Source organism: Dromaius novaehollandiae, chromosome 20 (assembly GCF_036370855.1).
Source record: "Dromaius novaehollandiae isolate bDroNov1 chromosome 20, bDroNov1.hap1, whole genome shotgun sequence".
Lineage (NCBI taxonomy): Eukaryota > Metazoa > Chordata > Aves > Casuariiformes > Dromaiidae > Dromaius > Dromaius novaehollandiae.
In genome coordinates, this window is record NC_088117.1 from 7,772,921 (window position 1) to 7,799,378 (window position 26,458).

Below are 26,458 nucleotides of genomic sequence, written 5' to 3' on the forward strand. Positions count from 1 at the left end.
GTACATAATTACATATGATTGGAATATCTTTAGATATACATTGTAAGGACATTTCCTGCAAGAGAACTGTTTGCTTTTGACTTCTTTGAACTCTGAAGAAACAGACCACAAACCACAATATCGAGTAAAAAGCCACAAAATGATCATCCTGGTTTTCTTAATAAAGGCTTGCTATTTTGCGTCACAGTGGGTTGGAACCGTAAATCCTACATAACTGTTGCTGAGTATGACAGTACACTTTTCATAAAGAAATCTCATATTGGGAGCCTACAGCAATTACTGTAAATAATCTAAAAATGTAAAAATTCTTGTCGCTGTATGTAATCCTAAATAGTATGGCCAGTTATTTTGTTGCTTTGAAGTTTTTTTTTTTTTTTTCCTCCATGCGTATTTTCTTTCAGTAATTTAGGTTGCTATAGGAATGATCATCGTGCATAGAACACAAAATGTGATAGTGGAACTGATAATATTCAATTACTTGAAAAATGAATAAAAGCAAGCAAGATAGAAAAATAACCCCCTTAGTGAACTTGGATGTTTTCTGTAATAAGGAAGGCTGTTTTTATTTGGGCAGTAGGGTGGGGGTGGTGTTGCCCTTTTTTTAAAGGAGAAATTTTGTAGGAACATCATGCTAACTTAAGGTTTCTTTTTAAAACTGCGTTTAAAACATAATGATTGTAACTATCTTTTGAACTATTTATAGTTAGGACAATTTGCCTCCTGATTCCTGGCAGTGATTTCTCTTAGGTTGTGCTGAAATTAACTATTTTTTCCTCAATGTGCTAGGAAGCAATAGTGACCTCAGAAGAGCTTGGCCAGGACTTGGAGCATGTTGAGGTTTTGCAAAAGAAGTTTGAAGAGTTTCAGACAGACCTAGCAGCTCATGAGGAAAGAGTAAATGAAGTGAACCAGTTTGCTGGTAAACTTATCCAGGTAAATGTTCATGTGTGTTGAAAAATGTCTCCTGGCAAGTCAGGAGGCTTGTTCTGCCCCCTTCCTTGTGTATCAGATCTTTGTAGTTTATTCTCTGTGTGCCTAGAGACTTGCCCATCTTAATCTTGAATAGGTATCGTTCAATTTACTCATTCGTCTGCTGGGCAGCCTGAATAACTCTGCCTCAGCTGAGGCAGTTCCTGCAAATGTGGAGAGTAGTAATTTTGTAAGTGAAAGTCTCATATTTGAAGTTTAAATATATTTTCCCTGGACACAATTAATATACCTTCCATTCTTGTATATCATCTGGGGCTTGGGCAAGGATGGAGATAGGGCAGAAAGTATTGCATTATAGATAATGTTTCAGCCCTCTTTAGGTTGACTAATTAGTGCACAGAGAAACATAGGGTATTGTAAGAGTATTGCATATTTACACTATTGTTTCGGAAGACCATAGATAGGACTGATAGGATCAGGTGGAAAGTGTAGTAATTATACATTGATCTCTTGGAAAATAGGGGTGTTTCCAGGATTTCTTCATAGATATAAAAGCACAGAGCATATGAAAATAACATTTTTTCTTTTGCTCACTAGGAACAACACCCTGAAGAAGAACTGATTAAGTCCAAACAGGATGAAGTAAACGCAAGCTGGCAGCGTCTTAAGGGGCTTGCCCTTCAGAGGCAAGGAAAACTCTTTGGGGCAGCTGAAGTTCAGCGCTTCAACAGGTATGAACTTGGTTGGATCTACTGAAGCGATATAATACTTGTGGTTCTGATCGCTTGTGGTGATGTCTAATGATGCATTCAGCTACATATGATATTATGCAAAGAGCCTACCATCCTCTGTTATGTTTATGCTTTACTCTTCTTTATCACTCTGTGAAAGGAGGACCTTACTGTTCTCAAATTCACTTAGAATAGTCGTTCTGATTTAGCTTTTCCAAACTTTGTGATTCCGGTCATCCTTGCTAAGTGACAATTTTGCCACCCTTTCCTCTGTCTGAGAGCTGCTTCTCCTAATTTCATCCTAGATGAGCGTTAAAAGAGGTGGTCCTCTGCTGTTGGCTAGGTTATCACGCCGGTTGCTCTGGACGTGTTTGAGCAATGCCATGGTATCCTTGTCTGCTGTTCATGGCATTATGAAATGGAATGAAGGTGGAAAAAGGGCCTTGGTCCAGTGTGGGAAATGGGCCCGTTAGCACCAGTGGGCACCATCACTTATAATTTCTTATTTGCATCTCATGACACCATCAGAACAATGGCCAGCCAATACAATTCAGGGTTCAGCCCATCTTTGAGATTTTTTATAAAAAGGATGATTGCAGTTGGCCGCAATGTTGATATGTGCATTTGTATTGCCAGTAAGTCTGTCGTAAGTGAAAACATCCTGCTGTCTCCCCCTCCCTATAAAAGATAGAGTGCATTCAATTTGTGCTTCTTTTTGAAGGGACGTGGATGAAACTATCAGCTGGATTAAGGAGAAGGGGCAGTTGATGGCCTCAGATGATTTTGGTAGAGACTTAGCCAGTGTGCAGGCTTTACTGCGCAAGCACGAAGGTCTGGAAAGAGATCTTGCAGCTCTGGAAGATAAGGTACCGATAAGAAATTCACTTTACTTACAATGTGAACTATTTAACTTGCTTGTAAAAGGCTAGAAGTTTATTTGCTGTTTGTGACTGGGTCTAGGTAAAGGCTCTTTGTGCAGAAGCTGACCGTTTGCAGCAGTCTCACCCAATAAATGCCTCTCAAATCCAAGTGAAACGGGAGGAGCTGATTGCCAACTGGGAACAAATCCGAACCCTGGCAGCAGAGAGGCATGCTCGCCTTAACGACTCCTACAGGTAAGAATGTTGCTGAAACGACTCCTTTCTTCCTTACTCAATTTTGTTAGAGGGCTGTTGGAAGGAGAAAAGAGAGAGGTAATTTTCAAAGTTCTTGGATGATTCTGGTGTTTTCAGAAACACGATGTCTTGTTCACTAAATTGTATTTGTCAGTGACTTCTAATAGTAAGAAAATATTTATGTGAAAAATATGTATTTATAGCTTTTTGCCATTCTCTGGATATGGATTAGTTATGAAAATGGACACCAGGTTTTAGGACATATTCACCTTTTTCCCATCTGAGATGATACTTGCATTCTGAAGTACATTATGTGACTTTTTTTTTTAAGAATACGCATGTTGTAAATCTGTTTACTATGGAGTTGTTACTCCGTCAAGACTGAAGTCTGGTGTATTGCTTGATATATTGTCCCAGACTAAATGAAATACCAGTCTCATCTGTGATAGTTGCTTTGTTGTGGGATTTTTCTTCATCCAGTGTTGTTCCTATACAAATCTGATTGTCTAAGAAACATAAATTGTAAGGTCACTGTTAAGAAGCCATACTAAAAATAAACTCATCCTGCTATGATGGTTAGTTTACATCCTCTCTGTTTTTGTGTTTGTACTATTTGTTCTCTCCCATGATGCAAGATTGATGGTAGTGGCCCGCGAAGTAATCATTTTTCTTTTGTCTTCGCTGTCATAATGTCTTCAGATAAATTAACAGCAAATTTAAAAGGGAAACAGAAACAGATCATGTTTGCTGATAAGTGTTAAGCACATGCCAAAGGCAAAGAATAGCAGAGGCATACTGAAAGGAATCTGAGTTGGTTGGTTTTTTTTTTAAGACTGAGGCGGGTCAGTTGAAATTTTCTGTCAGTCTCTCCCTGCCACTTCTTCTCTCCCCACCCTCATATGCTGTGTTTGTCACAGGAGCAGTGCTGTGGGCCATTCTGAAACATTCTGCTTGAACTATCTTTTGATTTCTGTTGCCTTCAACATAGAGGCTTGTAGTAGAAATATTCTGTTTACTTTCAGTATAGGTTGTATGCAAAACATATATTTGAGAACTAGCAAAAATTATCTCCCTTGATTTTAAACCTAGCATTTTCCTAACTTTAGAAGACTTCTCTCTTGGGTTGAGAGCACATTTATTTACTTAATATGATTGCTTTTTGGTATTGTCTTGTCTTGTTCCTATCTGAGGAACAGCTTTTACATTTGTAATTTCTTATCTTTGGAGTTGATGATAGCGAAACTATGCAAACAAATGATTCCCAACCATTTTTCCTTTCATTTTCCCCAGGTTGCAGCGCTTTCTTGCAGACTTCCGTGACCTCACTAGCTGGGTGACTGAAATGAAGGCCCTAATAAATGCTGATGAACTTGCCAATGATGTGGCTGGAGCAGAAGCCCTTCTAGACAGACATCAGGAACATAAGGTATACTGGTTAGACAGTCAAATCTGATCAGTAATCCTCAAAGACCGATTTGTATGTCTAACGCAGTCTCTGAATCAGAACTGGTAATGTTGTATCGCTATAATTCTTTGTGCAACTAAAAACACTAGACTGTTATCTGTTCTGATTTAAGATTTTTTACTTCGTGGTTCTTAATAGTGGGTAGATACACTAACAAGTAAGTATTTAAGAATGCTTATGATAATATTTTATTAAAAATAATTAGACCTGACAGCAGTCACTTAGGCTAATGACTGCTTTAGTTTCCCATCACGAGGGATTGCTCTAAATAAGCAGTAAGAATGTGACTTGACACCAGTGTTTAGTTTCTGTTTAACATATGAATTTATGCTTGCCTTACATCTGTATTGTAAGGCAATACATTTGATTCTAGTTTCCATGTTCAGTGTAATGTATTTAAAGATGATAAAATGTTTATCAGTCAGGTATCCAGACTGTCTCTGTTATTTTCATTAGCAGTTTAGCAACAGCATGCTGTTTTCAATAGCAGTCTTCATGTTCTGACACTCTAATTTAAGATAAATTTTGGAAATTGCTTATTCATATCCCCTTCCATAGGGAGAAATCGATGCCCATGAAGATAGCTTCAAATCTGCTGATGAGTCTGGTCAGGCTTTGCTTGCTGCTGGGCACTACGCTTCTGATGAAGTTAAAGAAAAGGTAAGTTGGTCAACTGGAGAACAAGAGCTCCTAGAAGAATATTAAGTTATCTCATTTTTCATGCCCCTGAAATTAAAAGTTTATTTCTTGTTAAGATCTTAAGCTGCAAAGGACCATCGCTCTAGGTTAGAGCTTTTTTCATTAACTTAAGTAATGTGTGCAAGTTGAGAAAAGGCTCACGCTATCTGATGATGATGGTGTCAGTAACAGGAAAATGATTCTAGTACCTGAGAAGTCATTTTCAGTCCTGTCTGTGTTAACCACCTTTTTAAAGTTCCAACTTGATTTTACATTGAGATTGAAATGAATCAGTCATTAATTTAAATGATTATACATGTCTCTTCCCAATCCCTCAGCTAACCATCCTCTCAGATGAAAGAACTGCCTTGCTAGAACTATGGGAGCTTCGCAGACAACAGTATGAACAGTGCATGGACCTGCAGCTCTTCTACAGAGATACTGAACAAGTTGACAACTGGATGAGCAAACAAGAAGTGAGTGCATATCTTTGAACTCTCCACATATGGTTGGTTTTCATTTCTGACTAGTATTCTGCATACTTTAATAAATGGCCTTTGTCAGTGGTGGTGGCTGCCACTATACGTGCTTTAGTGAACAAATTACCATATAGAATTCTTTATCTCACTGCCCAAGATGCCACAATGACTTTTTCCATCTAATGCTAGAACTATTAGTTGTGATGAATTGGCTTGAGATTGCTTTTATGTGTGCTAACATAATTTTTGAATAGGAAGCTAAAAAGAATTATTTGGGATCTTTGGTTTTTAGAGGTGTACAAAGAACACCGTCCCAGTATATCATCCTTCACTTTCCTATAATGTCATATGTTAGTAAATACCACTGTCCATACTTGAGTTGACTTTTAGAGCAGCTGAGGATGGAAACATAAAAATCAATGATGTGTTTGTTTCTTTACTGTAGGCATTTCTGCTGAATGAAGACCTTGGTGATTCTCTGGATAGTGTTGAGGCCCTTCTAAAGAAGCATGAGGACTTTGAGAAATCCCTAAGTGCCCAAGAGGAAAAAATTACAGTAAGACGTTTACATTATGTGATCACTAGATAGGCAAGAAATAAAAATAAGCGAATGTATTGATTGGGTCGGAGACACTGCTGGGGGATGACAGAGGAAGATAGGGTTTGCTCTGGAGAATGATCAGCTATGATAAATGTGATGTGTGTATTCTCTGTAAAATGGAACACTAATAGTGGAAAAGGTAGGATAAGGCTTGCTTGCTGTCTCAGAGATCTGATAAGAGTATTTACATATCATAGCAGTGCATATGTGGATGATAAATTGTCAAAAATATGTCCTCATCCATATATGAGATGATGGTGCAGATGACGAATTTTAACAGTAGTTATCTTAATGCCTATCTGTTAATTTTACTGTGGTAAGCTTTCAAGAACTAATTTACTAAGTAAACTTGCACAAACAATTTTTGTTATATCAAGTGAATGGAAAACTCTTTTGTCTTTAGGCACTAGATGAGTTTGCTACTAAACTGATTCAGAATAACCATTATGCCATGGATGATGTTGCTACGCGCAGAGATGCTGTAAGTATTTAAAATGGATTTGGACTTCAAACTTTAAATAATGTTCTGCTTTTTTATTTTAAAAGTTATGAATACAGTGAAGAAGTAATAAACATATGGTACAAGTCAGTGGAGCTCTCCTCAAAGTGCAGATACAGTGGTGATTCTTACGAGCTTAAGAATTTAGTAATCTTTACTTTTTTTCAGCTGCTGAGTCGCCGAAATGCTCTTCATGAAAGAGCTATGTACCGCCGTGCCCAGCTGGCAGATTCTTTCCATCTGCAGCAGTTTTTCCGGGACTCTGATGAGCTAAAGAGTTGGGTTAATGAAAAAATGAAAACCGCAACAGATGAAGCTTACAAGGTAAAAACAGATGAATGCCTGAATAATTTTAAGGCAGTGTCAGCCAAAATGTTGCTGATGTAGGCAGTATTAATGGCAACAGAAGGAATCGTAAGTCCTCCCTGACCGCAAGAAGGATTGTCCCATCATGGTGCAATTGTGCTCATTCAATAGCTTAAATGTTCTCATTTCGAAGGTATATTTGTGGCAGCAGTTCCTCTGATGACATCGTGCCATGTATATGAATGTAGTCTAATTCTTAAAATTCTCCAGAGATTTATAGATACTAATTCTAGACTGAAAGGTTCTTTTTCTTTCTTCATCTGTAGGATCCATCAAACCTGCAGGGTAAAGTTCAGAAACATCAGGCTTTTGAGGCAGAACTTTCTGCTAATCAGAGTCGTATTGATGCACTGGAGAAAGCTGGCCAGAAGTTGATTGATGTCAATCACTATGCATCTGATGAAGTGGCAGCTCGCATGAATGAAGTTATCAGCTTGTGGAAAAAACTCCTGGAAGCCACTGAGCTCAAAGGTAAGACCTACTTGGGGAGAATATGGACAATGCTTTTTCCAGAGAGTCTAGCGTGGAGAAGACAGGACGTGCAATGAAGTGGAAAACTCAAATCGTCTTTTCCTCTCATCGTTCTGTCTCACTCAGGAATAAAACTGCGTGAAGCCAATCAGCAGCAGCAGTTCAATCGCAATGTGGAAGACATTGAGCTGTGGCTGTATGAAGTAGAGGGACACTTGGCTTCTGATGACTATGGAAAAGATCTTACTAATGTTCAGAATCTTCAGAAGAAACATGCCCTTCTGGAGGCAGATGTTGCTGCCCATCAGGTGAGGACAACAGTCTGTCTTCCTTCCCTTTGAGATCTGCTCACCTGAAAATATTCACTCCAGAGACCTTAGCAGATAGTAATAAGAATTTGTATTTACACGAAAAATTTGTAGTTTCAAGCTCTGCGGTTTATTTATCAGAACTGATTTTGAACTGAGATATGTAAATTTTATGTCTCTAAGAATATCTTCATGACTTCAACAATTTTTTTTTTAAAGTAAGATACTTGCGTATTGTTACCTGCTGATAGCACAGCATTGTCCTGTGCAGCGACGCTTCCAAGAGCCAAGTATCAGCTTAAGAAGATATGCTGCACTTTGCCTAGGAAATAATTCCTGCAGATCACTTGGATTTAGACTCTGCATTTGCAAACAGCTTATTCCCATTCGATTCACTTTCATATAGCTCTGTTCTGAAAATGGGAAGGGGAGGAAGAACAGATCTTTCTTTTTTTTAAATGTAGAACTCTACAGCAAGTGGTTCCTACCTTTGCAAATGATCTTTAGGGGAACTAAATCCACAGCAAAAAAACCAACAGAATTCAGATTCCAGCGATTGTTAATTTTCAGGTGAAAAATGGCTTGTCTTGGCTATTCCCAAACTCAGTTAACATATCTGTAAAGTTACTGTAATTTCAAAAAAACCTTTGTATCTTTCTTACAGAAAACTGGCAGATTAAAAACATTTGTTTACATTATCTGTTGAATATCATCCAAGACATAATTATTGCCCAAAATTATCGCATTGACAGTGTGCAGCTGAGGTTTTCTTCCTCTGTCATAATACAAAGTATTATCTAAGACCTGAAAATCCTGTCCGAATGTTTTCAGTCCCTGAACATAGCAAGCGTATAATAAAAGCCTTGAAATGTTGCAGTGATTCTGACCTAATGCTATTGCTGAACCGATTTTAGGATCGTATAGATGGCATTACCATCCAGGCACGCCAGTTCCAAGATGCTGGACACTTTGATGCTGACAATATCAAGAAGAAACAAGAAGCTTTAGTTGCTCGTTATGAAGCTCTGAAGGATCCTATGGTAGCTCGCAAGCAGAAACTTGCAGATTCTCTTCGCCTGCAGCAGCTTTTCCGTGATATTGAGGATGAAGAGACTTGGATTAGGGAGAAAGAACCTATTGCAGCATCAACAAACAGAGGTTGGTCCATCCTGATATCCCCAGGATTTAGATGATAGAATTGCTCCATTATAATTTATCTCTTTATAGAACGTTCCCTGGCAGTTTCTGAAACACTTATTTTAAGTAACAGTGGCTGGAATTACCTATTTGTTGTGACCTGTGGTTCTTTTCCTGTTACGTTACTTGTCTGGTTCTGGTTGGTACCTCAATTTCCGTAGGGCTCTGTCTGGATTGTGATAATACTTTTTCTGCAAGTTAGTCTGCCAATGATTACAGCTTCCTTAAAATTTTTGTTTAGTCTAATGACTCTGAATTAGCTGATTAACTGTCTTGTATCTTTCAGGCAAGGACTTAATTGGTGTCCAGAATCTGCTAAAGAAGCATCAAGCTTTGCAAGCAGAAATTGCAGGCCATGAGCCCCGCATTAAAGCAGTCACCCAGAAGGGAAATGCTATGGTGGAAGAGGGTGTGTCTCAATCTTTTAATTCTTTCTCTTTCATAAACTCAGAATTCTTTGTACTGTGCTTTGTTCTCTGACCCTGTACAAATAAGCATCACTGCTTGTTTTTATCTGGGCTTTTAAGAGCCCTGTATTTGAGAACTTTATGCCTATGATATTTGGCCTCCGTTTTGGAGAAATGTGTTAAAAGCTTGTATCAGTGATACACAATCATAATGTGAGAAATAATCGTGCCCAAAGACAGTGAGAGCGAATCACGTTGTTATATAAGTACGTATCTTTATTTCTGGCTTGGCATTCTTAACTTCTGCAGTTCAGAATGCATGTCTGAAATAATATTTGTCTGCTGTAGAAACTCTCCTTCTGGAAAGAGATGACCTGTCCCGTTTCATCATCAAGAAGAGATGTTATGATGTAGCTTGTTTTGTTCTTAATGATTCAAATATTCCTAGTATAGTTTGATTGACAGGTACAGTGTTTTCCAGCCTGTGCCAAAAGGACAAGCTGAATTATGCTTTCATTATTCTAGTCAGAATAGCTAGATAGGTTTACAGAGGTCTAACTTCTGTGACCTCTAAGAAGTGCAAGTAACATTTTTCTCTGTTATTCGTATCTTTAAGTTCTTCAGGGCCCTCTCTTTTTACCTTTCTGTTACCTAGGACATTTTGCTGCTGAGGATGTGAAAGCCAAACTGAACGAACTAAACCAAAAATGGGACTCTCTGAAAGCTAAGGCATCGCAGCGTCGACAAGATCTAGAGGATTCCCTACAAGCTCAGCAGTACTTTGCTGATGCTAATGAGGCTGAATCCTGGATGAGGGAAAAAGAGCCCATAGTTGGCAGCACAGATTATGGGAAGGATGAAGACTCTGCTGAGGTGTGTAACGCTGTTGTATGAATCAGTTTTGCACAGGGAGAGTGTGGACTTTGTCCAGTGGTAAAAAAAGTAAGGTGCTGTGCTGATTTTGGAACCCCTGTGAAAAAGGGTGGAAGATTCTTGCTTCAAGCTGAATTTTGGGTCAGAGTCAGAAGATGATGATAGTTGTTTTCTGTTTTATTTGTTATCATGAATGGTATTTTGTTGCTCAGTATATTAAACTAATTACAAAGAAAATTTTCATTTGTATTCACTGTGTTACAGGATTTTCAGGAAGTGTAATGAGGTTAATACCAGTAAATTGTTAATGAGATGTTGCATTTCACTGAGTCCAGTTTTCAGTAATGCACTGGGTTCGAAAGTCATTTTATTTAATCTAAGAGTTATTTCACTGGTATCATTCTATGGCCAAAAGCCACATTCCAGATGCTGCAGACTGCAATTGTCATTGAAAGTAAGTGCAGTTTAAAGGCATGATTTCAGCCTTGTGCTATTTCTAGAGCAATATGTTGTAGCCCTGGTCAGAACAAAAGAATGTTTCTGAGATAAGGTAGAGGAAAGGCACCAGAAGCATTAGGACCACTATCTAGCCTGTGAATAAATAGAAGTAGTTAGTCTCATGAGAGTCACAAGACTGGCAGCTTTGAAGAACCCGCATTCCCATGTGTGGGACCAAAATACGTATTTTAAAGCCAAATAGCATTTGTAAAAATGGCTAGGTGTACATGTTTTTATCATTTGGTTTCAGGCTCTTCTGAAGAAACATGAAGCTTTGATGTCTGATCTTTCTGCTTATGGCAGCAGCATACAGGCACTAAGGGAGCAGGCCCAGTCATGCAGGGTAAGGAAAGATGCTAATTGTGTTGCTAAAATTCTTGGGTCAACAAAAGGTAAAGAAAAAGCTTAATAACAGTTGTCGTTGAGAACTTACTGCAGACTGTACTTTATTTTCCCATAACTAAGTTAGTGGTCTTTTTTTCATAATCATAACAGGCAGCTGTGTTGCACTGGAGGGAAACAGCATAATGTGGTGGTTTTCAAGACCAGACAGCACCTAAAAACAAGCCTGTCTTGCATATATTTCAACAAAAACCATTTAAAAGCATTACAGTGGCTTTAACTAAGGCTGAAATATTTTTTAGGACAATTACATTGATTATAGTGAACATTTAACAATTTCTGTATCTTAACTCATTTTTCTTCTGCTCCATCTTTGTTAGCAACAAGTTGCTCCCACAGATGATGAAACTGGAAAAGAGCTTGTCCTGGCTCTTTATGATTACCAGGAGAAGAGTCCCCGGGAGGTGACTATGAAAAAGGGAGATATCCTGACCCTACTCAACAGCACTAACAAGGTGTGCCCTTACCTTCTGGTTTTCTGAGCTGCTTGGCTCACTCAGTTTCGTGTGTTTGGCCGAGTAGTGTTTTTGAACAAGAACATTCAAAGAAGTGAAAGCATTTGCACACTTAGTCCGTGTTCCCCTTCTGCATTTTGGCGTACCTCTTCAGCTCATTCTCATGACTCCTTTGTAGGTGCCAGCTTTTCTAAGTTGGAAAAATAATTTTTTTTCACATGCTGTAGGACATGTGTCTATGAGAAAACTTCTTTACCTGCTATTGAGGATTTTTTGACCAAAAACAAGGGGAGAATTGGAAGTAGGACCTAGATTCTTCAAAATGCAGTTTGTTTGAAATGACCTCTGTAAAAAGAGCAAACTGTTAAGATCATTGATGGCTTTCCTGTGTTAAAAGAAGCCTCTAATTTCCCAGCTTTCAGTTGCAGACCCTGCTTTATGTTTGCCTAATACTGGTCGCATTTTTCTTTTTGTTCAGGACTGGTGGAAGGTTGAAGTTAATGACCGTCAGGGCTTTGTACCAGCTGCCTATGTGAAAAAATTAGATCCTGCCCAGTCTGCATCCCGAGAGAATCTCCTGGAAGAGCAAGGCAGCATAGCATTACGACAGGAGCAAATTGACAACCAGTAAGATCTAACTGATAGATATGAGAACCACCCAGCACTTGCTGGCTTAGCCTTTGCCTTTCACATATGCCAGAAGTTTAGGTCAATGTATCTTACACTAGAGAGGGATTAAATGGAGCAAAACTGGGGGCTCCTTTACCAGAGACACCTTGTTGAATCTTTTTATTCTTATTCTAGATTTTCTTGTTGCTTCTCCCATTTTTTAACTGTAAAATTCATGACACTTGAGCTCAACTTACTGTCTGACTTCAATATTTTATGTGTTCCTTTTGTTGTTGTACCTAACAACTTAAACTTGTTTGTGAGTTATATCTGTCCTAAGCAGCTCTTGTATTTGTAGTCGTCACATCTTACCGTGTGATCTGTTTTGAAATGCTTTCTTAAATTTGGTTACATAAAGTACAGTACCCTCCCTATATAGGGCTGCCTCTGCAGGTGACGTGCCTAGGACCTGTGGCTATTTTGGCACTAGCTTGTTGCTTTTTTCATGAAATGCGGTGCCATTATTTGTTGCCATTATATGGGTTAAAACCTCTTCCCCCCCCCGCTCCCCCCCCCCTTTTTTTTTTTTTTTAATAAAAAGGAATTTGCTATTGCAAGTGGAGAAAGCTGCATGACCGCTTGCTAATAACCTCTTAGAACACATGGTAGTTGTAGATTAGTTTGAGTGAGGGCTGTAGGCGATAGATGTGGGCTATGAGCTCATCTTATCAAGCCACTTGGAAGCCAAAGCTAAAAGTTTTGTGTATACTCCCATCTGTTTTCACAATTATGCTGTCACTCTACATGAGAATTTTTTCACATTCAGTTGTTTTGAGTCACCAGTTATTACAATGACATGCAATGATTACTTACTTCAGCTCGGGGATTTTTTTTTTTTAATTTAATAAAATAGCTCATACCAGTGAGAAGAAAGGATGTTGGATAATTGTGACACATGGTTCAGGATTTTAATAATGTGTAACTTTCTTGTGGGTTTGCATGGTACTTTAAGACCTAGAACAGGAGTACCTTATTTTGGAGCCAAGGAGAGGGAACCCTGCCCTTCAGTTTTAAATCAAATGGTGGCACAAGGGTCAGGAAATGAGGAGACCTTATAGAGAGAGTTCAACTGTACTGATGAGGTTTCCTTATGTGATTTGCACTCCTAGTCTGATTTGCTGTGTTTGCTTTTGAATGACACCTGATTTTCTCCATTTAAATGTGAACTCTTAACCGTCTCCTACCACAGACAACCCATGGATGGAGCTGCTGCTTTCATTATTTTTGTTAATCTGACTAATTTTTTGCATGCATTTGCTGTGCTCCCTCTGTCTGTGCAGGACTCTCATAACTAAGGAAGTCGGCAGTGTATCTCTGCGTATGAAACAGGTCGAAGAACTGTGAGTAGGATTAGTCCTTTCTAAACCATGCTGTCTCCATACTGTCACTGCTCATTCTCCCTTTGTTTCTTTCTTTGGCAAAGCTGCTCCAAAGAGACATGAAGGAAGCAATTTCTGCAATGTGAACTATTTTAGTTTAGATCAGTACCCTGGTATGTGTTTCATGTGTTCTTCACAGCCAGCCATCCAGCCAGCTGCTTATCTTGTTGGTCACCTCTGCATTGCTAAACTGGTGATGGTGTTGTTTTCCGTTATACTGATTTTGCTTACCAAATGACACTTGAGTAGTATCTAGATGTTTTTTAATGCATATCTTGTGTTTTCTGAGGTCCAGATAAAAATATTACATTTTTCATATATTTATGTACAGGTGTGTGTACACACACACACGTACGTACGTACACACACACACACACACACACACACCCCTCTCCCTCCCTCCCTGTGCATAGCATATTGCATTATGAGTGCCTTACATGTTTGAAAAGGTGGGGTTATCATAGTTAAAATAACGTTTATGCTGGGTAGTCAAAAAATATTAGTTTGTTTATATAGGATGATTGTTTGTTACTATAATGTTAACCTAATTTTAAAACTTGTGTTCAAATCTGCTGGAAAAATATCAACTTTGCATTGTGCTCTTGAAAGTCGCCAGGTGATCCAAAGGAATAGTGTTCCGGGGCTGTGCCGCGCTGCTTTTTCGTAGAGGACATTTCTTGAGAGTCTAAAGTGAAAGCATTGTGTTAACCTCTGTGAACTGTTGCAAAGTAAGCTTGGGAGAAGATCTGCTTCTAAAGGGATTTGGCCCCAGATCCTCTATGAGCTTTATAAGTATTTAATACCTAAAATTGTATGCTGAAGTGAACTTCTCCAGTTAGCCAGGCTTTAAAACTTAGCGTTTCCTGCATACAATAGCTCATTCAGATCAGAGTAGAATGCTTCCATTCAAACCTAATATGGAAAGATTCTTAGTTCCTTTCTATTTAGTCTTAACTTAAAATCCAGGATAGAAAGGAAACCATGAAGACTGCTTCATGGAAGGACCTAGAGCTGATTATCAGTTTCATGTATAGACACTCCTGCCCAAGGCATAAAGGCTTTTCTTCAACAGACTGTCGCCTCTGAGGTAGAGGTTAGGAAGGTGCTACCTCTTCTAGTTGGGAGTTGTAACTGCTCAGTAACTGCATGTGCGCTCCAAGGTGACAAGTGAAAACATTGTACGGCTGCCCTTTCCCCATTTGAGGCTCCTGCAGGTGTCTCAGCAATGTCTTGTATTAACTGATTTAATAACGTCAAAATGGACATATTCATGGCTTATTAAAGAGAATTAGTTGCTGCTGTTAATCACTGTACTAGATCAACCTACAATCTGATTCAGTATGTAAAAAGCATATAGGTGCAGCTAGAATTTCTCATCTTCCAGAAGACTTAATATAGGGTGATAATGAATGTTAAGGGTGGCTTTTCTGAGTTGCAGGTTTTTTAAAAATGGGCATTATACTTGTAAGGAAACTTGTAATTTAGTAGCAGTAATGAACATACAAGTTTTGTTGGTTTTTTAAGCGATAGCTTGGGAAAGGTGTTGTAGGATTGTCTGTGTCTTGTTGGTGTCAGTAATCAAATAGGAGACTTTAGTTTTGTGCTTTTTAAAACAGTGATGCTGTTATACTTCCGTGTTGGTCTTTTAAGGCTAATTTGCCTGTTCAAACAAATTTTTGAGGTTTTACTTCACACATACTCTAATGTAAACAAGGAGTAATTTCACTGATGATGTTGGGAATTCCACAGATAGAAAAACAGCGTAAGTAAAATCAAGTAGATGAGTCTTCCACACATTTGAAGGTATTTGCATTATCAAAGAAGTATCATCTTGGGAAAGTATTCAGCAGATTTTGCCCTGAGTAATGGCTAGGTGAGATATTTTGTGTCCAACAGCGGTGAGCCTAGGGGATCTTAATAATCTCATGGCAAACTTGATGTACTATAGGAGAATACGTTCTCAGAAAGTAAGCTCTTTTCCTTGTGTACCTTATGCTGTATGGATTCATCCCTGCATGGCAGTGCTGCTGTAGCTTAAGAGCATAACCCTGAAATAAACTGTGGTTTAGGTTTTTGCCCTGGCCTACTGGAAGTCTTCCATTTGAAAGGTCTTGTTTCAGTGTACTTACCCATGTAGAGGGGAAACATGTACAGTTTTACAGTTTACACTTACCTAATCACATACAAATGTGAAGAGTGTGTAGACTTGCAGGGATTTCCCACATCTTTGGTGCTACCAGTACATGTTTAATTACTGTGACTCTGCTTATATAAATCTGACTGTCTCCCTGCCTTCCTTTTCTGCTTGTTCCAGGTATCATTCTCTTCTTGAGCTGGGAGAAAAGCGTAAAGGTATGCTAGAAAAAAGCTGCAAAAAATTTATGCTTTTCCGTGAGGCTAATGAGCTTCAACAATGGATCAATGAGAAGGAAGCCGCACTCACAAATGAGGAAGTTGGTGCTGATCTGGAGCAGGTGGAGGTGCTGCAGAAGAAATTTGATGATTTTCAGAAGGTATGCTGTAATGCTGCATTATCAGTGTTGGGTTTAGATCCTTCCCCTCTGACTTCCTGCTTACATGTCTATGATAGTTCTTTCATCACTGAGTATACTTGAAAAAGAAACATAGTTCTTATGCAAACAAAAATATTTTTATTCTGATCTGTGTGAGTATAGAGAAGAATCAGGTTCCAAGGTGTCTTCAGTTTGGTTACGGTTTCCAGGTTGCTACATGCTTCCCAGCTCCCAGAGAACAGTAAATCTTTTTATAACACTTGAATATAGAACTTGCCATCTTTTGCAACAGTTTTCTTCTGTGCAAAGCATAATCTCCATTTAAGCTATTCTTCCCTTTTGTTGAAAGGAAGAGTGTGTTTTAGTTCTCATCTGTAGTGTTTTGTAAGATGTGAAATAATAATTGTGTCTGCTTCAAAGTGTTGGTTGGCTTTGGGTGTTGGTTCTTTTTGTCTTCTCCCAATGTATGCAGTCCCTGTTTATTCTGTGCACAAGAAAAAGTTGCTTGGGCAGATATATTTGTTCTGTCCACTTCAGTAAGATACTGCATGCTGAAATGCAAAGACACCTGAACTTATACATTGGAAAAGCCAGTGATTTGATAATTCTGTGGACGCTAACCTGCAAGCTGCAAATGTAATAGCTAACAAACAACTTGAGCCAACCTAATGCTGTAGGTGAAAAGAGGATACCTTTTTTTTTTTTTTTTTTTAACTAGTTGTTGAACTTAAACTGTGACGTCCCTTAAACCTTAAAATCTAAATGTAATTTCCCCACTATTGCTTTTTTAAACAGCTTCCCTTCCTGCTTTATAGAAAGCTTTTTGTTTGTCTGTTTGTCTGGACATATTTAAGAGTATTAATAATATTACATTTTAAGTTGCTTCCCTTCTAGCTTATTTATCTAGAATATGGTTGATAGCTTTTGATCTTCATCTTGTTAATCCCTGACAGTTTCAAAGTTAATTCCATTGCTGATCATTCATTAATTTTGTGTATGGAAAACTGATAGTGGGTTTCTTTAATCCATTGATACCGAAAACTAGCAGTTCTCGGTATAGGTTCTTGTACATTGTATGTACATTGGTAACTGTAAAGATCAAGTGGGCTAAATTCCTGCTGTTCACAGACTGGGTACTTTTTGGCACCTCTGCTTGTGTAAACTTGATCCACATGCTTTGCTTACGTGAATGTTCATTTTGGGATATTTTGCTGTTCCATGCAGGATTTAAAAGCTAATGAATCGCGTCTGAAGGACATAAACAAGGTTGCAAATGATCTGGAATCAGAAGGGTTGATGGCAGATGAAGTGCAAGCAGTACAGCAACAGGTCTGCTTTTCTTTCTGACTTGGTCTAATGCTGTTGAGAAGCAAAAGAATTTCTTCCTTTCTTTGCTGTCTTTTCCATTGTCTTCCCCTTGTGCATGTAAAGACTCGCTGCAAGATTCTAGATGTTCATTTTTGCTCTCTCGTCTGATACTACTGTTATTCTAACAAGACACTTAACCCTTGTAGTGTGGCCATCACAGGTTTACCATTTGAATTGTTTCTTTTTAAACAGTGCTACAGCAAACAGCACTGTCCGTAGCTTCCCCCCCTCCCCCATAAGGACTTCCAGTCATTAAAGTGATATTAAAAGTCATGGAGAAGCCCTGCATTAATCTCGCTTCATATAAATCGGGAATTTTTGCCTTCATTTCATCACAGTTAAATGGGGATAATGCTAAAGAAAAAAAATTAAAGAGCGAGCTCAATTTACAGTGCTTTTTTTAATTACTATTTTTTGCTAAGTTTCCATATACATTCCTGTTTCTGTAAATAATTCTATCCAGTATCAGCAGAATATGGAAGCAGCTTCATTATTTTTGATCTTTAAGATGATATGTTAGGTAGATCTATTGAGTAGTCAAACTCCCATTTCTGCTGCACGTTTAGGTGGTATGAGCACTGTTTGGTTTAATAACATGCTGATAATTGATTTGTAGAAGAAGCTATCTCAAAGGACAGCAGCACGTCTTCTGATATCTTCCCTTTCTCAAAAATAATAAAATTTCCCTAGCCATTCTGTAGAAAATAACTAACTGCCTCTGTTTTTCCTTTGCAGGAAGTCTATGGTATGATGCCCAGGGTAAGTGTTAATTTCTGAGACAGCGTGGCAATTATAACAATATGGAATGTACGAGGTAAAAGTGCAGCCATAATCGTAATTCATTTTCATGAAGGAACTCATTCTAGATAATGACTTTGAATGGATATAAAAAGATTATCTTTGATCCATTTTCCCCCCCGCCCCAAACCGACGCAGAGCAAGATAACCCAAAGATGATGCAAATGCTTATTTATAACAACGGATTTACTGTATCAGGGAGTGAACGTGGAGAACTATCCCAAGGATTTTTAATGTATTCTGATAGTTTTAGATTTCGCTTCTTATTTTCTTTGTACATTTAAAGTTATGTCTTCACATTTTCAAACAGGATGAAACTGATTCTAAGACAGCTTCTCCTTGGAAGGTAGGTGTCATTATTTAGTGGCATGCCAAACAGGAAAGTAAAACAAGAACTACAGCACATCATCTTTTTCTGGACCATGCACCCTCTCATGTGCCCTCCTCCCGCCTTTAAGACAATTGACAGAGTGGTGTCAGTAGTGTCCTAATCTCAGCAAGCATTAGAATTGATCATGATTTGGGGTTAGAGAATTTCATTTCACTTTACTTGCTTACTTCACCAAACATGTTGCCAAAACCTATAGAGTATTCACTAGGAATTCACCTTCATATACCTGCATACAAATTCTCTGTTGATCTATAAAGATGCCATATAGATACCACTTGTTTGTTTTTTTTAAAAAAAAGAAAGTAAAAGCCACCTAGGCAAAGTTAAGTGACTTTTAGGTCAGCTCTCTATCTTGGGGCATGATTACGAGGATAACTGAGACGGTAACAGAATTGCTGTAGCCATAGAAATTACTAGTAATACTGGCAGACCATTTTTTACTTCTCTGCAAGGTTACTCTTTTTTGCTTAGAGGCTTTACTATTGAGACTAACTGCAGTTTTTATACCAACACTTTTAACTATTAAAGCAGCCACTGGATGCAAAATCTTCCTCATTAACTTGGCATTATTTCTTTTTTATCCGGAGACCAGAAAGAAATGTTTTTATTCCTGAAAGTCAAAGCCATTTGTATCAATATTCCTTTAGGAAGGAATATGCTGTATGTAGAGCAGTATCTTTGTCTTCCATTATTCATCTCTAGCTCATCTTTTACAAGAGTAGAAGAAAACTTTATCCATTCATTAGTCGTTTACAGTGGAATAGTTGTTACCCATTGATGCATGAAAATATTTTGAATATTTTTGATATTACCCAACATTGTGCTTTCCTCTATAAAATTTCATTCCCATGTTTCATGTTTTACATCCACCCTCTTAGACTTAAAGCTGCTTGTGCATCTTTTAAACTGTGCACGTATAGGAAAAACAGCTGAACGTGCTATGATTTGACAGCACTGTAGAAAATATAGCCTTGTCAACAAGACGTATTTAGTGATTTTTTTGGATAAATCTGTACATTGATAAATATGTACATTGAATGGTTGTCTCATAGTAACTTAACACAGTATAAGTTCTCTGTGCATGTCTGCAAAGGGATGAATTTTGCAAGTAATACGTATTTTTCAGAAAAAGACATTGGGCATCAGAGGGAATTGGTTATTCTCTTTCTAGTGAGCCTTCGCCAATTTTGAATGTCATCTTGTGCTCTAAAAATACTTGAATTAACTGTTTAGTTGATTTTGTAAAAAAACTATGCCAGAAGTTGAACAGTTTGGGCAATTAATGTTCTCTGTCCATGGGACTGAATTTTGGGGGTATTTTTAATCGCCTTATCAAATGTTGTGTTTAATTTTCTCTTTTCTGTCCTCATTAAGGCTGTTGTTGCTTGTTTTAATTTGCACTAATAAGATAATGTTCACATGTAAATCACTAAGAATTTGTACTCTGATCTATTATACTTTAGGTATTGCAGATAAATATTTTTAGTTGCCTTTTTAGTTTATTTACATTTATTTTCTTATTGTTTACTTCCTGTTTCATATTAAACAACAGTGTATTCAAAACACTTTTAAAGAAGTATTTAAAGAATTCAAATTTTCGCGGAAACTTAAAATGTAGGATATTGCTTTTTTCCTACGTTCTATAAAGTTGATCTATGCCAAGTGATTATGGATTTTTAAGGCATTTTAATCTGATTTTGGCTCTGATTGGTAGGATATGACTTAATGCTACATTTTTATTATTTCCACCTTTTCATACAGTCAGCACGTTTGATGGTACACACTGTGGCAACCTTTAACTCCATCAAGGTAATAAAACAGCTTTTGAAAACTGATTTAAAAGCTAAGAACTTTGTTTCACCCTCCCTTTCCATATTTTCTGTCTCTCAGTACCTTTTATAAATCCTTCTGGATGAACTTGTAGAAAGAAGTATTGAAATACAGCATTTGCCTCTCAGGCTATATCAGGATGTTAATAACTTGTTTTTCCCTCCCAGGAGAAACCCTTACAATGCTTTTATTTTGCTAGGTTACTTGAATTTGTGCTTTCTTGTGGAGTTAAGCAGGATATAGTAATTGCATGCACAGAAATTCTGTAGCTAGACCTTCACCTGTAGTGAAAAGCCAGTCTTGACCTTTCCTTTATTTTATTGACTGCTTGATGAAATTTGCTTACATATGCTAAAACCCTGAGGTGCAGCTATTTTAGGAAATATTCCAACATTGCTATTTTGTAATCTTGGCAGATCCCTGAAATAAAGCCTGTAAAGATGGGGATGAAGAAGGGGTCATTGGTATGTTTGCAGAAGTCAGCAGAATGAAAAAAGCTGGGGATCATTGTTTTCACTATTTATTTTTAGGTCAGCTGAAATACAGGTTTACAGGATCCTTTGAAGGAGAAGCTGAAACGTTTTTGTACCTTCAGAGAAAGGTTGTTGTGAAAGCAAAGCGAACAAAATGTTGTTGGATAGTAAATTTTTTTGTTTGGCATCATAAAGCTTCAGTGAGCCCAACACAAGAGTTTCTTGTTTAAACAAAAATGCTGGAAACTGTACTCTGCAATATCAGGGGTTCTTTTTGTGCAGGAATTGAATGAGCGCTGGAGATCCTTGCAGCAGTTGGCAGAGGAACGAAGTCAGCTGCTGGGCAGTGCTCATGAAGTCCAGAGATTCCACAGGTGGGGTGTTTATATCATATTTGGTCTTAATTCAATAAAACAGATTATAAGAGGTCAAAAACATACTGGGACCTATTCCAAATAACTCATATTCCAACCCCTAGCTTGTTCAGTGGAAGTTGGACCAGCCAGTGGTGCAACAAAAATTCTTTATGTGCTTGCTAGAAAAAGGAAAGCTAGTTAACACAAAAGCGTGGAAGTGCTGAGGGGCTGATAGATCTGGGGTACTGTCCTATTTTGCCAAAGTTTGTCTGTATCATCTTGGAAAATCCATTTAGTGGAGCTGTCAGATACTTGAGCTTCTCTGAAAATAGGTGACTTGGTAGATAACAAAGGTCCTAGGATGGTCTTCATTTTAATTCTCTTTTCACCTTCCCTTCGCTCAAATCAGAGATGCTGATGAAACAAAAGAATGGATAGAGGAGAAAAATCAAGCATTAAATACAGACAATTATGGACATGACTTGGCCAGTGTGCAGGCTCTGCAGCGCAAACATGAAGGTTTTGAGAGAGACTTGGCAGCTCTTGGAGATAAGGTGAGATCAAGAGGGAGACAAAACCGAGAGCTTCTTCTCTTTATCCAGCAGAAATGATCAAACTATAGAAAAGAGCTTTTTTGTCTTCATTGTGTTTATTCTTCTTTCTCTAATTCTAGGTGAATTCTCTCGGTGAAACTGCCCAGCGTCTGATCCAGTCACATCCAGAATCTGCTGAAGATCTCCAAGAAAAATGTACCGAGTTGAACCAGGCTTGGAACAGTCTGGGAAAACGTGCTGATCAGCGCAAAGAGAAGCTTGGAGATTCTCACGACCTGCAGCGTTTCCTCAGTGATTTCAGGTGAAAACCACTCCCTGCCCCCCAGTATCCATCTCATGTATATTACTAGCGAAGTGTGTATGGTTCACTGTTCCGCAGGAATATTTCCAGGGAGGGTTGGAAAAGGAATTGCTTTTCCTATTCTGGCTTACTTCAGTGGAGGGAAGGAAAAAAAATCTCTATTAATGTGTGTTTACAGGGACCTTATGTCTTGGATCAATGGAATCCGAGGCCTGGTGTCCTCAGATGAACTTGCAAAGGATGTGACCGGAGCTGAGGCTTTACTGGAAAGGCACCAGGTGTGTGAAAGTTCATAAATGTATATAAGCATCTACAAAAGCATCAACAGATGTTTCTTTTTCTGAGACTTTCCATTTATAGTTCCAAAAATAGATCAATTCTGTCTCTTGCAGGAACACCGCACTGAAATAGATGCCAGGGCCGGCACTTTCCAGGCATTTGAACAGTTTGGACAACAGCTTCTGGCTCATGGACACTATGCTAGCCCAGAGATCAAGGAAAAACTGGATATTCTAGATCAAGAAAGGACAGACCTAGAGAAGGCCTGGGTGCAGCGCAGAATGATGCTAGACCAATGTCTAGAATTACAGGTACTGTGCTGCATTTTGAAAAAGAAAAATAATTCCTCCTTCTGTTAGGAAGTTTATTGTTTCATAGTGATGGCTAGTGCTCATGGTCTGTTTGTCTCACACTTCGGAGTTTTTTCTCCTTTAGCTGTTTCACCGAGACTGTGAACAGGCTGAAAACTGGATGGCTGCCCGAGAGGCTTTCCTAAATACAGAAGATAAAGGAGACTCCTTAGACAGCGTGGAGGCACTCATCAAGAAGCATGAAGATTTTGATAAAGCAATCAACGTCCAGGTGAGGAGTATAGATAAAGCGAGGGGAAGATGGTTCAATTTTTCTTATACAGATTATTAACAACAAGTGCTTACTCACCACATACGACTTCATGGTTCTAAATACTTAGTTATTTGGGATCTACAGCAGATTACAAGTGGCTAATGCAGATGTGGATGTGTTGATGTCTTTCATTTCCTGCAGCTATGGTGTAGGAATGATAAGTATTCGTGTAAATGGCTTACTGGCTTGAAGTGTGGGGTTTTTTGTTTTTGGGTTTTTTTCTGTGTGTGTTTACACACAGGTAACAGAAAGGTAAATATATTTTCAGTTCCTCCTAGAGGAAAACTGCCTGCTTTTATTGAGAGTTCATACTGCTTTAGCTTGAAGTCCAAAAGATACATTTCTCTTAACTGCTACATGTGAAAGAGGTTCTTAAGTTGAATACTGCAGTCCTGCAGAAGGTGGTATTCCTTTAGAGACTCACATTTACAATAATGTGTATTTATTAAAAAAAAAAAAAATCTCGTTCCATTCCTGACCCTGATCATCACTTGGCTTTGTTTAAGGTAACACAGTTCTAATTAATGGCTCCTGTTTTGAATAGGAAGAGAAAATTGCTGTCTTGCAGTCTTTTGCTGACCAGCTGATTTCTGCCGATCATTACGCGAAAGGAGTCATTGCTAACAGACGCAACGAGGTTCTGGACAGGTCAGTAGAGTGGTCACCCTGTTAGATGGGATGTGGATACTGACTGAGAAAGAACATTCCATGACATAATTTTGTAGCTGTTGAACATGATGCCATGTGCAATCTTAGTTTTTCATGTTATGTGTGTATTTAATTGTGTACAGGTGGCGTCGTCTGAAAGCTCAAATGATTGAAAAGAGATCTAAGCTGGGAGAATCTCAGACTCTCCAACAGTTCAGTCGTGATGTTGATGAAATAGAAGCTTGGATCAGTGAAAAGCTCCAAACTGCAAGTGATGAGTCTTATAAGGATCCCACAAATATCCAGGTGAATGTGTTTTTCAGCTCAAAAATCAGAATGAAAACTGTAACTCTACAAAGCATACCCTGTTTTGAAAGAATATGCTCAGAGGAATCCTTCTTCCATGATAAGAGAATAATGCATCGTGTTGGGCACAATCTCCCTTTTACAAGGAGAAAATGGAAGTTGCATTATGCATGAATGAAGGCCCAAAATAGAACTCACTAGTTAATAATTAATGTATACCGTTAATAAGATATGTAGTATCCACAGCAGCAAGCTTCCTGAAGAAACCTCTGAGGAGGTATTGTCTTTTTTCCTAGCATCTAGTTAACAAAATAAAGAAATCAAGTTCCCAGGTCTCATCTGTCTTACATTCTAAAATATGAAGTCTCATTCATTTTTCAGTGTTAAGGAATAATCATTTAAGTTACCTCGTATGTTTTAGTACTGGCTTATGAGGTAGTATGAATGCACTGAACTACTTCTTTTCTCAATCTGTTTTATAGCTTTCCAAACTGCTGGTAAGTTTTGTAGTTTGGACTAGCCCTGGTATGTGAATTTGTTTTCTTTGTATAGCTTATGTGTGAGCACAAGGTCTGGTTGCAGTCTGTTGCTCCATCCATCAGTTCATCCAATCTCTTTGTTTGCTAATAGTTATTGACGTTCATCCAGGTACAGCTATTGATCTTCATGTTATGGATGTGGCTTTTTTTGTTAATGCCTCTTCAGCAATCATTTATTTACATATTTGTTTTGCAGGTGTGTTCTGCATGATCTGTTTAGTTTGTGGTGCATTAGATAATTAGTAGTGATTGGTCTTTTTTGTTTTGTTTCATTTTTTTAGCAGCTAGTCCATAGAAAAATTGGTTGCTATCCTCCTTTTTCAGAAGTTTGGCAATTGGGGCTGTCATCCTCCTTTTTGTTGTGATAATAAACCCATGACATATGATGTCAACTCTGTCAGCTTGTGTTTGTAAAATTAAAATTGCTGAAGGCAGAGGAATCAATAAAGGTGATAGACCTAGTGGAGTAAAATGAGGATATGTGGAAGGAGAAGGTGGAACAAATGAAATAGGGAAGGAAGCAACCTAGAGAAAGGAAGGAGGGAAGCACTGTGTTTATCACTTTAGGCTGTGGTACATCTGTGGTGTGTGTTTTTTCTTTTTTTTTGTTTGTGTTTTTTTTAAAGAAAAATTTGATTTATATTTAAAAATTCTTGTTAGATTTGTTGCAGTAGTAATTATGTGGAGATAGGCAATTGGCAGCTTTGTGTTACTTTTTGATTGAATTTTACATGTCGGTAAACTTAGCTTTAGAGGATGTGTTTTCATAATCTCAGCATTCAGGATTAACCATTTCCAAGATAAAGCAGTTCATGCAGAATTTCTCATGCCAGTGCTATAGTATTTTCCATCTTTTTATTTCTAATCTAACATTTCCTTTCGTTCCATTCTCTCAGGGCATTGTATACCCATGTCCAGTGTTACTAGCATTTCCAGTTAATACTTGTAAATTCTGTCTTGTCCTTTATGTGCTATTGTTATCTTCCTGGAGGGTGGGTGGATGGATGCGTGTATATGTGAGAGAGAATTGTATACTTCCTCCCATACCAAGGCTCCTATTGTTCTCATGGTGCTCTCATCTCAGCAGAGAAAAGTTTTCAGCAAATAGTTGAAAGTTATTTTATAGTGGTTTTTGGCAGTTAATTCAGGATTTCAAAATACGCGGTCACACATGACTTTGACTAATATCAAAACTGTGCAGAAAGGAAGTAGACTGGAGCAGTGTTTTCTCTTCCCTACCTATTGATTAGGAAGGGAAGTAGAAACTTGTGAAACTAATAGGAGTAGAAAGCGTGATCCACTGTGCTCCTGCTTAGGAGCTTATAATTGCTGCTTTCTAAAGGTGATGGCAATGTAAATGAGAAAGCTTTACTTGAATAACACCTAAACTTAATGCTAGGAATGTTTTATGGGCATACATTGTCTGAGTTATAAATATCAGCTCACTGACAATTTTGTTGGGTCAAAGCCTGATGATTATGCAGATTAATGGAAGAGAGTTATTATCTGAGTGAGCAAGTAAGTATTCTTACAGAGAGAGAGAGAGAGAACTTCTTTAGGTCAGGCTATACACAGACTTCTGTCTGTAGACAATTGTGCTCTCTTGTCAGCCTATGAGAACAACTTAGGAGCCCTTTGTCCAGTGTCTAAGAGTTTTGTTTCATCGTATTCAGAGCAAACATCAGAAACACCAAGCCTTTGAAGCCGAACTCCATGCCAACGCAGATCGGATCCGTGGAGTCATTGATATGGGGAACTCTTTGATTGAAAGAGGAGCGTGTGCTGGCAGTGAGGATGCTGTGAAGGTAGGTATAACAGGTCTTAGAAGATTTACTTAGTTTAAGCTTTGATTTAACTGTTTGGATAGTTGTGAGCTTTTTCCTGTGAAAAAAGACTGTACAGTAAAAATCAGGATAATTATTTTGCTTCGTTCTTAAGAGCGAGAGGAGTTTCCT

At 38.2% G+C, this 26,458-nt stretch overlaps 1 protein-coding gene across 4 annotated transcripts in view; it reads left to right on the forward strand.

Moving 5' to 3' along the window:
• The window catches only part of SPTAN1 (spectrin alpha, non-erythrocytic 1), a 53,425-nt gene that overhangs the window by 12,687 nt on the left and 14,280 nt on the right, over positions 1–26,458 (forward strand). For 3 of the 4 annotated variants that reach the window (XM_026110763.2, XM_064523724.1, XM_064523723.1), the window contains exons 5-37: positions 787–933; positions 1,528–1,661; positions 2,383–2,527; positions 2,622–2,776; positions 4,067–4,202; positions 4,800–4,901; positions 5,258–5,395; positions 5,844–5,954; positions 6,403–6,480; positions 6,667–6,822; positions 7,131–7,335; positions 7,462–7,643; positions 8,558–8,801; positions 9,127–9,249; positions 9,903–10,120; positions 10,869–10,961; positions 11,341–11,475; positions 11,954–12,102; positions 13,425–13,484; positions 15,838–16,036; positions 17,261–17,365; positions 18,140–18,163; positions 18,513–18,548; positions 20,355–20,402; positions 21,179–21,270; positions 21,662–21,806; positions 21,926–22,107; positions 22,286–22,385; positions 22,500–22,697; positions 22,822–22,968; positions 23,555–23,658; positions 23,802–23,964; positions 26,177–26,308. In XM_026110763.2, coding sequence (XP_025966548.1) covers positions 787–933; positions 1,528–1,661; positions 2,383–2,527; positions 2,622–2,776; positions 4,067–4,202; positions 4,800–4,901; positions 5,258–5,395; positions 5,844–5,954; positions 6,403–6,480; positions 6,667–6,822; positions 7,131–7,335; positions 7,462–7,643; positions 8,558–8,801; positions 9,127–9,249; positions 9,903–10,120; positions 10,869–10,961; positions 11,341–11,475; positions 11,954–12,102; positions 13,425–13,484; positions 15,838–16,036; positions 17,261–17,365; positions 18,140–18,163; positions 18,513–18,548; positions 20,355–20,402; positions 21,179–21,270; positions 21,662–21,806; positions 21,926–22,107; positions 22,286–22,385; positions 22,500–22,697; positions 22,822–22,968; positions 23,555–23,658; positions 23,802–23,964; positions 26,177–26,308 — 4,386 coding nt within the window. The remainder of the gene's footprint in view (positions 1–786; positions 934–1,527; positions 1,662–2,382; positions 2,528–2,621; positions 2,777–4,066; positions 4,203–4,799; positions 4,902–5,257; positions 5,396–5,843; positions 5,955–6,402; positions 6,481–6,666; positions 6,823–7,130; positions 7,336–7,461; positions 7,644–8,557; positions 8,802–9,126; positions 9,250–9,902; positions 10,121–10,868; positions 10,962–11,340; positions 11,476–11,953; positions 12,103–13,424; positions 13,485–15,837; positions 16,037–17,260; positions 17,366–18,139; positions 18,164–18,512; positions 18,549–20,354; positions 20,403–21,178; positions 21,271–21,661; positions 21,807–21,925; positions 22,108–22,285; positions 22,386–22,499; positions 22,698–22,821; positions 22,969–23,554; positions 23,659–23,801; positions 23,965–26,176; positions 26,309–26,458) is intronic. The other variant, XM_026110766.2, reaches the window with a different exon arrangement.